This window comes from Truncatella angustata (genome assembly GCF_020726525.1).
Source record: "Truncatella angustata strain MPI-SDFR-AT-0073 chromosome Unknown BKA67scaffold_3, whole genome shotgun sequence".
Taxonomy (NCBI): domain Eukaryota; kingdom Fungi; phylum Ascomycota; class Sordariomycetes; order Amphisphaeriales; family Sporocadaceae; genus Truncatella; species Truncatella angustata.
Genome location: NW_025763383.1, coordinates 2,731,206 through 2,745,604, shown reverse-complemented (window position 1 = coordinate 2,745,604; position 14,399 = coordinate 2,731,206). Strand labels below are relative to the sequence as shown.

The window sequence follows — 14,399 nt, the reverse complement described above, 5'->3', positions numbered from 1 at the left end:
GGTTCGTCGGGTTCTGTCGGGATTCGTTGCCCGTTTTCCTGTCTGCCCCAAGCACAACTTCCTCGTTTGTGGCACTCAAGTGGTGAGCGCTTACGAACAAGTTGGCAAGTAAACCCACCGCAGCGGCAACGACGAACTGCAAAGTTTCAAGTTAGCAATATGTCGCCGTTCGAAAAGGTCGCATATTGTGGACATCTCACCATGATCCAGACACCTCTAAATGCTCCAAAATATGCTTGGCGCACCTGGATTGCCTGGGCTGGTGGTAATGAAGAAATGAGCTCGACGTTAGCCGTGGCTTGGTCGCCGTCGAACGCACTAGCCAATTGAGAGCCGAGTCTTGTCACGAGGTCAGCATTAGCGGCGCTCATCTGGTTCTGGAAGATGACGCCGCCCACGACAATTGCAACGGCTGTCGAGATAGACCGAGTGAAATTCATCGTCGCAATGACAGCTGCTGTATCAAGTACTGTGGCCGCCGCCTGAGCTGCGAGGAGGGGCGGTTCGATGTTCATGCCTACTCCAACGCCGATAATGATCTCGAAGACGACCATCTTGGTAATACTCTCGTTGTAATGAATATTGATCAGAAGACCCACTCCGAGTGTCAGCATTACTTGGGCAGCGTACATCACAGGCAAGTAGACGCCAGTCCGCTGGATAAAGGCACCGGTGGCGGCAGCTGCTAGAGAGCATGAGACAATAAGGGGAAGAAGTTGGACACCAGACTGCAAGGCATTGGCACCCAGCACCGACTGTGAATACAGCGGAATGTAGTAAGACAGACCGATCAGCACATAGAATGTGCATGCATACACAACATACGCTGCCACAGTAGACCTGCTCGAGAACAGGCGTAAGGGAATGACGGGATTCATGGCTATCTTCCACTCGTTGGCGACAAAAATACCAATGACGACAACACCAAAGACGATCAGACATATTACTGTTGTGGAAGACCATGGAAATACCACATCTCCGAATTCCAACCCCAAAAGGACCATGGTTGCGCTGCCAACTATTAGCAAGCTTCCAGACCAATCAATGGCTTTCAAGCCGACGAGAACAGGCGTATTTGGTGATGGTACGTTGAGGTAGAATAGTAGAACGATGAAAACCAAAACACCAATTGGTACTAGCAACTTGTTAGTATTACACTAATGAACAGCTACGCTTACTCACAGTTGATCCAGAAGCACCATCTCCAACTGCTCATCGTCAGCGACATGGCTCTCCATTGGTTTCTTGATCTCCATAACTCACTCTAACCGCGACGTCAGGACGCCACCGATGATGGGCCCAACAGCACTGCCAACAGCCCAAACTCCTGAGGTGATGGCGAGGTACAACCCGCGATCTCTCATAGAAAACGTGTCGCAAATGATGGTATTCACCATAGCGCTCATACCCGAAGATCCTAGACCTTGGATCGCACGACCGGCGATCAAAGCCCCGAGCTTCGGCGCCAACGCGCAAAGAAGAGATCCTCCGAGGAACAGGACCAACGAGGTGAGCATAATGGGCTTACGACCCCATATGTCTGCTACCGACCCCCAGACGGGCGTGATAGCGGTGCTAGCAAGGACGAATGCGCCCCCGACCCATACATAGCCTTCGACCGCGTGGAAAGTGCTGGCAATAGAGGGTATAGCCGGTGTCACAACCGTCAGGTCGAGCGAGGAGAGGAATACCGATAGGCATAGCGGAGACATCAGCAGGACCACGGCGGTAGAAGACGGTCTTCGCGCATCTGGTGGCTGGTTTGCCGCTATAAGACCATCACGATGTTCGGCCGAGGTGTTTGTATTTGCTATAGTCGCGCTGGTCCTGATCTCGGGGCCAGGACCGCCGGTGATAGGGTCGTTAGCATCCCCGTCATTTCCGTCAACCTGGACGGCTCGGACGATCTGGGTGATGCCTTGCACGTGTGACATTTGCTGCAATCGATCCAAGGGAAGACTTCGGATTGTAGCTTAAGATTTAATACAAGCTGGGACGAATGATAGTCCTTTACTTATTCAACACCTTAAAGTGAGTGGTCCTCTAAGCTTCGCTAAGGTGCTATTGTTGATGGCAACCAATGATAGATCCATGGTCGTGAGCATTTGGGACGTAAGCATTACAGTGCATCTTGAGGTATAATATACTGTGTTTTCTGTGCATGCGGAATTGCTGTCCGAGTGCTCCGACCGGCTTATGCTCAAAGTACAATCTTTGTAATCAAAAACTGTACGGTCAAATGCTCAAGCATTGGATGGACATTCAGAAGTTTCACAACCTGTATATGGATTCGTATCTGTAGCTAGTTACTGCCAACATAAGATTGGATCCTCGGTTTTCCGATTCCAACCTTCACCATCCGTAATTTGTGATGTAGCTCAACTGAATTCGATTTGCGAGATTATGTATCTTAGTGAAATGTAGGCGGGCTTCACCCGCGGAAGCAGCGAGGTTCATAGCAAGACACAGACAAGCGCTTGGGCATACACAATGACAAGCATTTTCCGTACGGTAAATCTCCTCAGGCGCTTGGTTTGGAGTTACTGCTTCAAGCTCCTTTCCGGTTTGTGGGGCACAGACTGCCGGAAAGATCCACAAAGACGGCCGAGCAAGTCAGAATTCCACGGCACCAGACTGTGAAACATACAGTATGCTTCCTATGAGATTATAATAAGCGAAAAGATTACTGCCTAGATTGTGAGGCAGCAGAACTTACAGTGCTTATGGTGGTCAACTGAAAACGGCTCCCCGCAAGAGATCCGTCCGTCGGACGGGTTTCAAGCTCCGGAGTTCGCACATTCCGCCCACTATCAAGGTCTTGTGTTTACCATATCTGGCTCGCCGGTGGCGGACCAGCTCAGCATGTATACCGGACTTCAAAAGTTGTTTGCTATGCCGTGCAATCCTGCATCCAGTGCTTGGATCTCGATTTAACGGACCGCGCTCCGTGACTTCTTCACATTGCACAAATTGTATATCCTCATAAACTTGTCGGGATTGTAAGGCGGAATTGCCAGGTAAGCAGTCGACGCCGCAAATATAAAGTGTGTCTCCTCGACATCCTACGATGTCTTCATTATGTCCAACACAGAACAACACGAAGATCATCTTGCTAGAAATTAAATTGTTCCTTCGCATGTTGCTATGTCTCGATACGCAGAAGCTCACAAGAACCCTAACGGCCCAGGAGATGCTCGGCCAACCGCATTGCAGATTGTCCAAGATGAAGGTAGAGAGGGCACTATGAAAGATAAGGTAAGGAACCAGCGGGACTCTGTTTTCGCACATTTTAACGAATCACCCCTTAGGTGTTTTTCGTCACCGGGTGTACGTCCGGGATTGGCGTCGAGACGGCGCGTGCCTTGGCAGCGACTGGTGGACGCGTTTTTATGCTCGTCAACGACTTGGACAATGGCAAAGAGGCATGTGCTGCCTTCCTTGAGCCGGGGCGTGTCGAGCTCATCGAAGGCGATCTCGCATCGCTTTCGTCTGTTCGATCTGCTGCCGCCGAGTTTAGGGAGAAATCTGGTGGCGTATTGAACGTACTTGTGTGCAACGCAGGTGTGATGTACATACCCAAGCGCGAAGAATCTCCCGACGGGTTCGAGACGCATCTCGCGACCAACTATCTGGGACATTTTCTGCTGTTTTGGTTGCTGCGAGACTTGATGCTCAAGTCGTCTAGGCCAGAGTTCAACTCTCGCCTCGTTCATGTCGCTAGCGCTTCACACCAAGTTATCGAGATTGACTTTGATGATATCAATTTCACCAAGGATGGTGCTTACAAGCCGAAGGATGCCTACGGTCAGAGCAAGCTGGCGCAGATCTATATGGCCAATCAGGTCGACAGATTGTACGGCTCACAAGGCATCCATGCATACAGCTTAATGCCTGGCGGCATCCAGACGCGCATCACTCGCTTCGTTCCCGCTGCAATCACTGAGAAGATGATGGCAGAGAGCGAGTTCCTCCAGAAGTGGTTCAAGAGTCCAGAGCAAGGGGCTGGAACTACGGTGATAGCAGCCTTGGGCAAGGAGTGGGAGGGCAGAGGAGGTGTCTACCTCGAGGACTGCGAGGTCGCAAAATCACAGCCTCTTATTCCTTCTGTGAAGGGTGTCACAGATTACGCCTTTGATCAGGAGAAGGAAGAGAAGCTGTGGAAATACACAGTAGAGGCTTTGGAATTAGAAGATTGAGTCAGAAATCACTAAAATGGTCTATGCATTTGAATTCTTGCATAACAATAGTTCTTGTAAATGTACTTCTGGAGCATTGACTACTATTTGTCCTGGTTCCATCGGCTTATAGGTAGCAATTGCATTGTTGTTCAACATGATTATTGCCATTACCCCTTTCTTGCTGTTCTTGCTCCACTCGAGCCACTATCTGTGAGGACTTCTCTCTTCTTGCTAATATATATTCCTTATCAGCTATTCCATACATTTCAAGGCCTGGATGATATGCTTTCCTGTGGTGCAATTCAGGGTCGGGCACCATGTTTAAGTAGCCATTTAAGGACACACTAGACTAGGTTAGTCTTGATACCCATACGCATGCGAGAGGGTTGTCTTGAATACATCATAGTCGGGTATAAGCTTATCACCGAACTTGAATGTGAGCAGAAATCAGCAAGGGCACTTCAGACGCTCGCGAAGACTTGCAATGATCAGACAAACACTCACATGGGAAATTCCTCCTTTGAGTTAATTCTCCCGCCTCTGCTCATTCGAAGCTATGATATGTAGCGGATGAACATATTCAAATCGTTTCCGATAAGGTATGAGTAGATCAATGGTCTTTATATCCTGACCCAGCGCCATTTCGAGCGTCTGACCTGATCTTCCCTCGATGCCTGGCGGGCCCAGATGACATGTTTCTTGTCGTTGTGATATATGCAGATCACGCAGGCCAATGTTTGGGTCCGCTTCATATTTAAGAAGTAAGTTGAGGACCTTGTAATCTGCCAGTGTATCTTAATACAGCAGAGCAACTCTTTAGTTGCTTGGGAACTGGTTTTGATACCAGCTCTATTTCCTTGCATTCGCTATGCTGTTGTACGTCGTTTTGCATTGCAATTGGAAGCTAACAAAGTGTTATGTAGGCGCACCGTATTCTCTGGTTTGAATCTCAACGAGCTCTGATATAACATATGTCTTCATCAAAGCTCAATACAGGGTTGGAGGTAACTATCTATGTCTAATGGCTCAAGACAGTGTCAACTAATCGTTAAGGCGTTGTTGTGGCGTAATTGTCCTGATGATGATGTCAATCGTGTACCGTGAGGTTTTTTTTCTCTTCTTTTCATAAGTATAGTAACAACTCATTACAGGAAGACGCCGAGAATATGTTGGTCCTGTTGCCTCATGTTTTCGGTCAAAGGATCTCCATGGTGATGTGATGATGCAACGTGCTTCCACCCACATATATCGAAGAACAAACCAACAATTAAGCATTTATTCTACGTTCCGTTAGCTGTTAAGCTCAAGATTAAATTGTTACACTGCAGTTCAAGCGGGTAGGAAGATTGCAAGACTCGTACCTCTTTTACATTTATAATGTATATAGGTGTGGGCTATTCTGAAAGTCTAACCGTGGTCTGGAGTATTTCTTGTGTAGTTGTGATCCAACTTCCCCGCGGCTCAAACCTTTGCGATTGTCCAAACTGGAACAACACTTCTCTGGGGAAGCAGAAAGCGCAAGGACTGGTTGAGAAAATACATACTATCACATGTGACCTGGTCGACATTCTGGGAGGTTCACAGTATAACGGTACTGGCGGTGTTTCAAGCGATGATTATAGGATCAAACCAGATGTGGATGGAGCTATGTCGTTCTTTACTGCTACATCTCTTTCCTCAACACTTTTAGGAGCAGCCCTCACGACTTGAACAATACTTTCTCCAGGTGCTAAGATCAAAACACTCACAGGAGGCTTCACCGAGAGTACATTAACCACAACAAGTACTTCTGGTGACGACAGTCCGACCATAGCCCCTGTGATTGTGCCAAGCGGCAACACCCTCTGGTTTCTTGGAGGATGTATATCATCTTTCACAAACCCGAGCATTCGCATCAACCTCCCATATTTTTGTGTTGGGGTCTTTGGGTTCAAGATTGGGAATTGCACATCTGATAAAAACAAAGATAACGGCAAATGAAAAAAAAAAAATTAGAGACAATAACGACACCCATCACATGTCTCAAGCACGAATAATGACCCTACCACTGCCACAAGTAATTCCTGTACTCCGACTGCTACGGCAACCTATGAAAGTGTCTTCTACTCAGTGACTACGAAAAACGGTACATGAACACAGTACTCAGGTGTAGGTGCTGCTTCGCAGAAATTTGAAGCATTGTTTGTCACAGGCCTACAAAACGACAACAGCATGTGATACCATACCGTTGCAGGGTCTATAACAACCACAACTACTACCAGGAACGTTTTTATTTTTATTCTTTTGAACAGCGTGTAGTGTGGACGCGGTGATATTACCTGTTTTAACAAGTGAGCGGTTCATTTAGACCGGCGAGTCGCTCCTAGTAGAGGTTCCGAGCCAGATATGGCTGACCCAGGCGCCAGGTTGTGAAATCACGACAACATAACTACATCCGCACAGGTCAGGAAGATAGACACATCGAAGTGTCTTGGCGAAGACGCCTGAAGTTGGGACGCACCTATATCCGAGGTATATCCCAAGACTAGCCGAGGAGCTCAAGAACATGTTCGGAAAGAACACCAAAGTAGAGACGACCGACTGTGCCCCAATATGGCAAACTGATAAAATTATCATGGTCGAGGAAACAAACGAGGTGCGGATTTATCCACCCACTGGAAACCCCTGTGAAGACTACGGGGACCTAGGTTTCAATACGCACCGCGTCAAGATCTTGTGCAATATCAGTCTTCCGCGTCTCGACCTGATTTCAAGCAGGAAGCAGACAAACAAACAGCCAAAAGCAATGTGGCATGTCTGGATTGAATGGTGCGGTAAGTAACAAACCCAGAATTATGACAACAACAATGGCCGTCAACAATGGTGTTTGCTAACAATCTTTAGAGCTTGGTGACAGACACAAGAATGGACACCAGATAAGGCCAAATTGTGGAGATCGAGAAAATTGCAGCCGGCCGGAGCAGCAACAGCAGACGCAGCGATGACTTTCCACCCGATGTAGAGCGGGCTGCCTGTTCTGTCGACGGTGATCCGGCCACGAGCGATGGTGGTTCGCCATCGACTGCCAACGTACCAAGTGCCACTATCAGCTATGCAACTAGTAGCACGCTGAGCACCCAAGTATCAGCAAAGTGCTCTTCCGATTCAGACTGCAAGGATCTTGTTTTAAACTGCGCCAATGACAAAAGCAATAAAAAGCCGACAGTTTGTAGCACAGACAGAGTCTGCGCGTGGTCTCATGTCACTTCTTCGACGAACCCGACGCCAACACAGACACCTCAGATCTGCACTATTCACGTACACGAATGGGCCAAATGGGACGGCTCCGCCAAACAACCTTGGGCAGCTAACTTCATCACGGTGGCATATAGATTAACAGGCAACGGCACCAGAACGAACGCCAGAGACGAGGCGAGCATGGGCGTGTATGGCTGGGGCGGCCAGTTCACTGCCAGCAATGGCGGCTTCAACCTGTTCCACAACCTGGCGGTGACACTCTCGAAGAACCTCCATAGTACAGGATATGCAGACTATTCAGACCGGGAAGTGGAACGGTAGGTTCGCGTGTGTCGATATGGATGTGGATTCAGGATTCACATGATATGTGAGCCGACAAGGTCAGGAGGCGATTGGCGTCACACTTATAGACAACCTTTCAGGTATTCGTTCTTTCCGCTTGTACATCAATGATCAAAGTGTAAAAGGTCTAGCTCCAAATTCCACTTAGATGGTATCGACATCCATTAGATAGCCAAACACCAACACGACGGTTGCGAGACGAAGCATCGATCTTTTCGAGTTGAGACGCATCGATGTATTGTTTGGGGATTCTGCAGCCCGCTGCGCCTCATGCGGGCATCATTTGGACCGTCGGGGTGGTCGCTCGCCTATATTTGTAATCCTCATAATACATGCATCGAGCAAAAGTCTCCGCCTGTAAGATTTGGTGCTTTTACAACGGAATTCCGCATAATCTCTATCTGGAGGTACATCGCACCGAAGAGCGTATTGAACAAAACAAAATACGTTTTGAGTAAAAAGATGAATACAGGAATATTCAAATGATCTAAACTTTATATCTTTGCCAACTCGATTCAAGTTGTCATGATATAGTATACTTGGTAAGTTTTGTTGCGAATCGGGTGGGTGGGCGGAGACTTATTATGCTCGGTTGTTTGTATGTTGCCGTGATAGATGCAAGTGACCAAGCTGTTTTACCCCTGTCGCTCGAACGGTTTCTTGTGTTTCCATCTAAGCCTCTCGTCCTCGCGTCCTCTCGTTTCTCGGCAAAGATGTGGTCCAATCCTGCACTAATATAATATATAGAATTCGGTCTGCTTTGGTTTTCAGAGACTGGTAGAACCGCTAGCGGTGAACCCATGACTATCTAATCGTTTACCTTGAAGAGAAGAATATATATTTAAAAGATTTCTCAAGATGTATGCACTTCTGAGCCGTATCTACACGGCCTTCAATCCGCCAAAAGTAGAAAAGGCCGATGGTGCCATCAGATTCGGCGTGTTGGGAGCTGCTAAGATTGCGTTAGGCTTCTCGTCCCGAGAGACATTCTTGGAGGTGCCCGCCACTAACACTCAACAGGCCCCTGGCTATTATCACCGCAGCCGCATCACATCCAGAGGTCATTGTTCAGGCCATCTCAGCTCGGGACCGGGCCCGTGCCGAGGAGTTTGCGAAGAAGCACGGGATTCCCGACGTGAGAGACACGTACCAGGGTAAATTCTGATAACTCCCGGCGCCTGAGCCAGAACTTGGAGAAGCGCCTATCCTGACTGATGTGTTCTAGACATCATCGACGACCCCAACATCGACGCCATCTTCATCCCGCTGCCGAACAGCCTGCACTACGAGTGGGCCGTACGGTCGATCCGCGCCGGCAAGCACGTGCTGCTCGAGAAGCCGTCGGTCAACAATGAGGCCGAAGCCTCGGTCCTCTTCAATCTGCCGGAGCTTTCGCGGCCCAGCAGAGCCCCCGTGATACTGGAGGCCTTCCACAGCCGGTTCCACCCGGCGGTGCACAAGTTCCTGTCGTTCGTCAGCCCGGCGGACGTGGTGCACGCGCACACGGACACGATGGTGCCGTGGTGGCTGACGGCGCCGGACAACATCGAGTTCAACTACGCGATGGGCGGGGGCAGCCTGATGCAGCTGGGGACGTACAACGTGGCGATGCTGCGGATGATCTTCGGGGGCGAGGCGGACGAGTGTGTGGGGTGCTCGGTCGGGGTGCTGGGCGACGGCGTGCACGACCGGTGCGACGCGGACTTCCGGGCGTCGTTCCGGTTCCCGAACGGTGGGGTCGGCGAGGCGACGTCGACGCTGCGGGGCCCGCTGTTGTGGAAGCCGAGCGAGGCCCGCGTCACGCACAGGGAGGTCGTGGTCTCCGACGACGACGACGACGACGATAATGACAAGATACCTGCCGCTGGCCAGGAAAAGGTGCGGACGCGTGTGGTCACGATGCACGGTTTCATGCACGCCATCGTATGGCACCGCATCGACGTCAGCGATTCGTATGTGATCCGCGACAAAGCTGACCGCCGTCCCATCAAGAGCTGGGTCGAGTCTTCCTCGCACAAGGCCTACACTTTCAAGGAGGCCGGTGGCGAGTTTGCTGACATTGCTGGCGAGCCGTGGTGGATGTCCTATCGTTTCCAGCTTGAGGCGTTTGTGAATCGGGTCAAAGGCCGGAAGACGCAGTACTGGATCTCTGGAGAGGACTCTATCGACCAGATGAAGATGGTTGATATGGCCTACAAGAAAAGCGGGCTAGGACTGCGGCCAACGAGCGAATTCCAGTAACTTGACCCGCGAATGTTTCAGGGGTGATAAGTGGGTTATCATAGTCTGTTCCAAGAACAATTCACTTCAATTGTCAGGGATCAGTTGAATATCATGTCAGCTTTTCATGTTTTGATTGTGTCAACGCCATCCACATCCAGATGGGTAGGCCTAGCCTACCATGTTTTATCTGCCAGATGTGCTAATATCCTTGACAGGCAGCATTATAAGATGATACATGAAATGCAACGCCGTCGGAAAGACCGACCCCTGTTTCGCCGGCCTGTAATTCCAAACGTCGGAGTTTAAAGAGTTAGTCAATATCAACATCAATGTCCAAATCCAGCGACCCTATGATATCATCGTCCATCAGCGGCCGGTGGATCTGCGGGATGCCATTTTTATCAGCCCCCGTAGAACTCTGCTGTTGCAGCTTGGCGATATGAGGAGGGACGGCAGCTGGCGTGCCATTGGTGGGCGTTGCAGCCCCGCTGCCTTTCGGTGTGCTCTTAGGGCTATTTGCTGGGGCATTCTCATCTCGGAGGAACTTGGGTTGAGTCCGTAACCTCCTGGAAGTGTCCTCATCGACTTGCTCGCCACGGGCTAGACGAGCTTCGATGTCACGCGTCTTCGATCTCTCCTTGAGTTGTGCTTTTCGAACAGCCTCGGCATTGCGACGTCTGTTCTCAATATTCAATTGAGCAAGACGCTCCTGCTGTGACAAGTTGGCGTTCGGCGTCGAGGACTTCTTGGCGGATGATGATGATGATAAGCTAGTCTTCCAGGCGAGTCGTGGTGTTTCTAAGGAGTCGAGTTGATCTTGTAGTTCGGTCGCTTTGGCATCGTCGCCACGTGCCCGAGCGTCGTCCAAGGCCTTTGCAAGGCGATCGCGCTCGTCCGGCGCATACTTCTTACGCATTTCACGCTCACGCTGAAGCTTCTCGTTCAACTCATGGTCGCTCCATTTGCGGTTGATGAGATTGTTGATGTCATCAATTTTCGCAACCAAACTCGGCCGCTTAGGGAGGCTCAACCCTTCATGTTGAAGTGTTGCTTTGTAGCGGTGAAATTCGCCCTGGTACATGTGTGAGAGAGCAATGACGAATAGGAAAGAAGAAAACCACCCACCTCTGTGAAATCACTGTCGGAGCAAGCGATGAAAGGCCATTCTCGTTCCGCCTTACCGTGAGCAGCCACGACATATTGGTCCGTCACGAAAGTCTGTCCATTGGCTTTCTCCATGGCATATGGCTTGCCAGTCGCAAAGCCTAGGAACTGTCAGTAAAATCCTTACTAGGTGTCGCTTAGGGGTTCATCGTACGCTTGATGACTGCCATGCGGTACTGATTGTGTCCGTTTTCGGCTCGTGGATCAGGACCAATGGAAATTCGAGTGAAGCAGCCGGTGATGGCATCTCCAAAGCCTGGAAAGAAGCATATCTGGGCAAAGCGACTCCGACCGAGCCTCACCCGCTTGATATCATGCAGATCTGCAAGCGGGATTTCCTTGATCTCAGGCGTGCGAGTCCTGGACCGGCGTCTCTTGGAATCGCCCCATTCGACATCGCTTCCGTCGTCGTAGCCGCGATCTGGGCTGTCCTGAGAGATGGCGACCGACTTCTTGTTGCGCTCGCGGTCGTCGGCTAGACGACGTTGTCGTTCACTCTTCTCAGCTCTGGCGCGTCGCAGTGATTCGATACCGGCGCTTGTCTCGCCCACCTTTGAACCGCCAAGCTTGGTGCGTTGTCGCGAAGTCTTGCGCTGCTCTCCGTCAGGGTCTGCGTCGCTTGCCTTGCGCTTCTTGTCGCCGCTAACCAATTGGCGAAGCAGGCGAGTCTGTCGTTGTCGGTCGATCTCTTGAGCACGATCGGCTAATATCTGCTCTCGCTCAACCTCGCGCATGCTCATAATCTCGGCCTTCTCGTGTGCGCTTTCGAACATGCCCTCATAAGGATATTTGTCGTCCTCATCGACGACTGCTCCATTGGCCTTGGGCGCGGGGGTGCCGGCCTCAGAATCGCTTTCGTCCATCGGTACGGATTCTTGCGATGCTGCCGATTCAGCGTCTGAACTGTATTTGTGAGACATGATTAGCCAGGTGCTGGTGGTTCGAAAACGTGTAGTCGAAAGGCGTGCAACAAGTGATTGAGAGGCGCGTGCTTGTGGACAAAAAAAAAGAAAAAAGAAGAAGAAGAAGAAAGTAGAGGAGTGATTGTAAGCAGTGTATTGTAGCAGGTGGGAATGTGAGGTGTCTGTGTTATGTAGCGGTCGTTGCGCAAGCTGTGTTCAAGCTCGGGGACGAGATTTATTCGAGAGGCAACAGAAAAAATAAACGCATCTACACGCAACACATGGGACGTGAATTGAGGGGGTGAAGGTGAAGCTGGACATTGAAGCTGGACAGTGAAGCCGAGGGTAAACCTCAGGAGGAAAGCAGGAAAGCACTTACGCTTCGCCCTCTTCCTCGTCGGAGTCTTGCCTCCTCTTCTTGGTCTTCTTCGCCGTCGCACCATTTTTGGACTTTTGCTTGGATTCGGATTCTGAGTCGGATGCTGACATGTTCATTTCCTGCTCGGAGCCTTCATCCTCAGAGTCGTCTCCACCCACCAGGTCCAAGAAGGCATCGTCGAGATCAGCCATGACGATTGGGTGCTACAATCAGTCGTCAAACAAAGAATAGTCGGCGAGAATGAGTATACGAGATGTCGTGTCGCGTCGTGTTGAGCACGCAGAGGATTGTCCGTATTCTTTTTTCAACGAACAGATGACGTCGCCTCTGTGCACATGTACAATTGCTCGAGGCGAAATGTAGTAGGAGATCCTGCAGTCATCAAGCACGCAGGCCGGGCTTGTAGAAGGAGCAGGAAGAGGGACAGGGACAGGAAGAGGAATAGGAATAGGGGTGCGAGTGTGCGCAACAAACGAGTAAGTCAGTTGAGGATTCAGAGCAAATTCCTGGAGTCGGGCGACTTGGAAGGAGACCGCAGCCTCATGCATCGTCGCGCACGTTTGCTGCCATTGGCTGTAGCGACCCAATCTCATATGCAGGGGTGCGACTCGCGGAGCGGCGTCGCTGTTTGTCCGGCCGAGGCATCCATGTGTGTTCTAGTGCCGCGAGCTCTTATCGATCAACCTACATAAGGTTAGCATCGTCTTATCCCTTCTGCCCTTCCACATGCACGCATACATGGCTACATCATCGACCGCCCCCCCTGCCCGCAGAGTCCCCGAATTTTATTAATGGGCTGATCGCTCCAGACCAGCCAGAGCGTCGCCCGCGCATTGCCTTCCTTACTGCAGTAGTCGCTAGCTACTCCGTGCTCTGTCCCGTGCTTCCATCGTCTGTTTGTGCAAACACCCGTCTCAGCAGCCTGTGACCATGTCTTCTTGTCGTGCCCTCCTGCGCATCATGCGCAACAATGGTCAACTGCCTGTCCATGATTTCCTAGCCCCTGCTCTTTTCGCACCCAGCCGGCGCTGTCTTTCCACTTCCACTGCTGCAACGTCAAACCCCGGCGCCGCCACACCAACTCGCCATGCGTCTACGAGTGCACCCAGCCAGAAACCCAAGCCGCGCAAGCCCCTCACCCAGGAGCAGCGCGACTTTCTTTCTTCCGCCGTATGATAACCACTTTCACGTCTATGAGTCTATGTCTATGAGCTCGCCCGTGGCTGACATGACCTCCCCCCGTCACAGCTTCGCGTCAACCAAGCCGGAGAGCTGGCCGCGACCCTCATCTACACTGCGCAGACCCCTCCAATCGTAAATGCGCACCCGCACTTGCGTCCCCTCATGGCGCACATGTACGACCAAGAAGCTGCCCACCTCCAGACTTTCAACCAAATGATAGCCAAGCACCGAGTCCGCCCCACTGCTCTCTACCCCCTCTGGAGCATCATGGCCACAGGTCTTGGCTGGGGTACCGCAGTCATGGGACGAGAGGCCGCCATGGCTTGTACCGAAGCAGTCGAGACCGAGATCGGCACACACTACAACGAGCAAATACGCACCCTGCTAGAAATGTTCGACCAGTGGCAGGCCGAGGGCTATGAAGCTGGCGAGGAGCTCCAACAATTGGTCAAGACCTTGCGCCGCATCAGAGATGAAGAGCTAGAACACCTCGACCATGCTGTTCAACATGACGCACAGAAGGCCGAGCCGCATTGGTTGTTGACCGGTGTCATAAGAGCAGGGTGTAGGGGTGCCATTTGGATAAGTGAGAAGGTATAAAAGCCAGAGAGAGAGAGAAAACCTTGCATGTACTATACTGTATACAGCACTCGGAACATGCCTCCTTAGAGGTATATGTAAGAGGAAACTACTCTTCTTCAATGTATCACAACTTGCTTAAAAGTAATCATTCTCTCTCTCCCCGCCCTACTGTGCGCCTGAATACTTATGCTTCAATTTCAAGTCATGAAA

General features: G+C 50.8%; 6 protein-coding genes across 6 annotated transcripts; 4 read left to right on the top strand and 2 right to left on the bottom strand.

Moving 5' to 3' along the window:
* Positions 1-146: 146 nt before the first annotated feature.
* BKA67DRAFT_515535 (major facilitator superfamily domain-containing protein) lies at positions 147-1,934 on the bottom strand (the record flags this gene model as incomplete). Its single annotated transcript, XM_046097735.1, has 3 exons — positions 147-1,135; positions 1,183-1,208; positions 1,264-1,934. 3 exons carry the CDS (start codon positions 1,932-1,934, stop codon positions 147-149), a joined length of 1,686 nt encoding a protein of 561 aa, XP_045960020.1.
* Positions 1,935-3,144: 1,210 nt separating this feature from the next.
* BKA67DRAFT_534670 (uncharacterized protein) lies at positions 3,145-4,196 on the top strand (the record flags this gene model as incomplete). The annotated part of the gene is made up of 2 exons (XM_046099897.1): positions 3,145-3,255; positions 3,309-4,196. 2 exons carry the CDS (start codon positions 3,145-3,147, stop codon positions 4,194-4,196), a joined length of 999 nt encoding a protein of 332 aa, XP_045960019.1.
* Positions 4,197-5,555: 1,359 nt separating this feature from the next.
* Positions 5,556-6,158, top strand: BKA67DRAFT_534669 (uncharacterized protein; the record flags this gene model as incomplete). The annotated part of the gene is made up of 2 exons (XM_046099896.1): positions 5,556-5,769; positions 5,905-6,158. The coding sequence occupies 2 exons, from the start codon at positions 5,556-5,558 to the stop codon at positions 6,156-6,158; spliced, it is 468 nt and encodes a 155-aa protein (XP_045960018.1).
* A 2,374-nt stretch (positions 6,159-8,532) lies between these two features.
* Positions 8,533-10,118, top strand: BKA67DRAFT_248591 (putative oxidoreductase). Its single transcript, XM_046095723.1, has 3 exons — positions 8,533-8,719; positions 8,778-8,911; positions 8,983-10,118. Exons 1-3 carry the CDS (start codon positions 8,616-8,618, stop codon positions 9,996-9,998), a joined length of 1,254 nt encoding a protein of 417 aa, XP_045960017.1. The 5' UTR covers positions 8,533-8,615; the 3' UTR covers positions 9,999-10,118.
* Positions 10,119-10,290: 172 nt separating this feature from the next.
* On the bottom strand, positions 10,291-12,064 carry BKA67DRAFT_534666 (uncharacterized protein; the record flags this gene model as incomplete). The annotated part of the gene is made up of 3 exons (XM_046099895.1): positions 10,291-11,052; positions 11,106-11,245; positions 11,299-12,064. 3 exons carry the CDS (start codon positions 12,062-12,064, stop codon positions 10,291-10,293), a joined length of 1,668 nt encoding a protein of 555 aa, XP_045960016.1.
* An 895-nt stretch (positions 12,065-12,959) lies between these two features.
* BKA67DRAFT_561751 (ubiquinone biosynthesis protein COQ7) lies at positions 12,960-14,391 on the top strand. The gene is made up of 2 exons (XM_046102544.1): positions 12,960-13,595; positions 13,674-14,391. Exons 1-2 carry the CDS (start codon positions 13,356-13,358, stop codon positions 14,205-14,207), a joined length of 774 nt encoding a protein of 257 aa, XP_045960015.1. The 5' UTR covers positions 12,960-13,355; the 3' UTR covers positions 14,208-14,391.
* Positions 14,392-14,399: the final 8 nt, after the last annotated feature.

Bases quoted from the DNA above. Each gene is read 5' to 3' on its own strand.
- BKA67DRAFT_561751 (XM_046102544.1), top strand. From the start codon at position 13,356: ATGTCTTCTTGTCGTGCCCTCCTGCGCATCATGCGCAACAATGGTCAA. The intron at 13,596-13,673 runs GTATGATAACCA...CCCCCGTCACAG, and splicing joins GCGACTTTCTTTCTTCCGCC to CTTCGCGTCAACCAAGCCGG.
- BKA67DRAFT_248591 (XM_046095723.1), top strand. From the start codon at position 8,616: ATGTATGCACTTCTGAGCCGTATCTACACGGCCTTCAATCCGCCAAAA. The intron at 8,720-8,777 runs GTTAGGCTTCTC...AACACTCAACAG, and splicing joins TTGGGAGCTGCTAAGATTGC to GCCCCTGGCTATTATCACCG. The intron at 8,912-8,982 runs GTAAATTCTGAT...GATGTGTTCTAG, and splicing joins CGTGAGAGACACGTACCAGG to ACATCATCGACGACCCCAAC.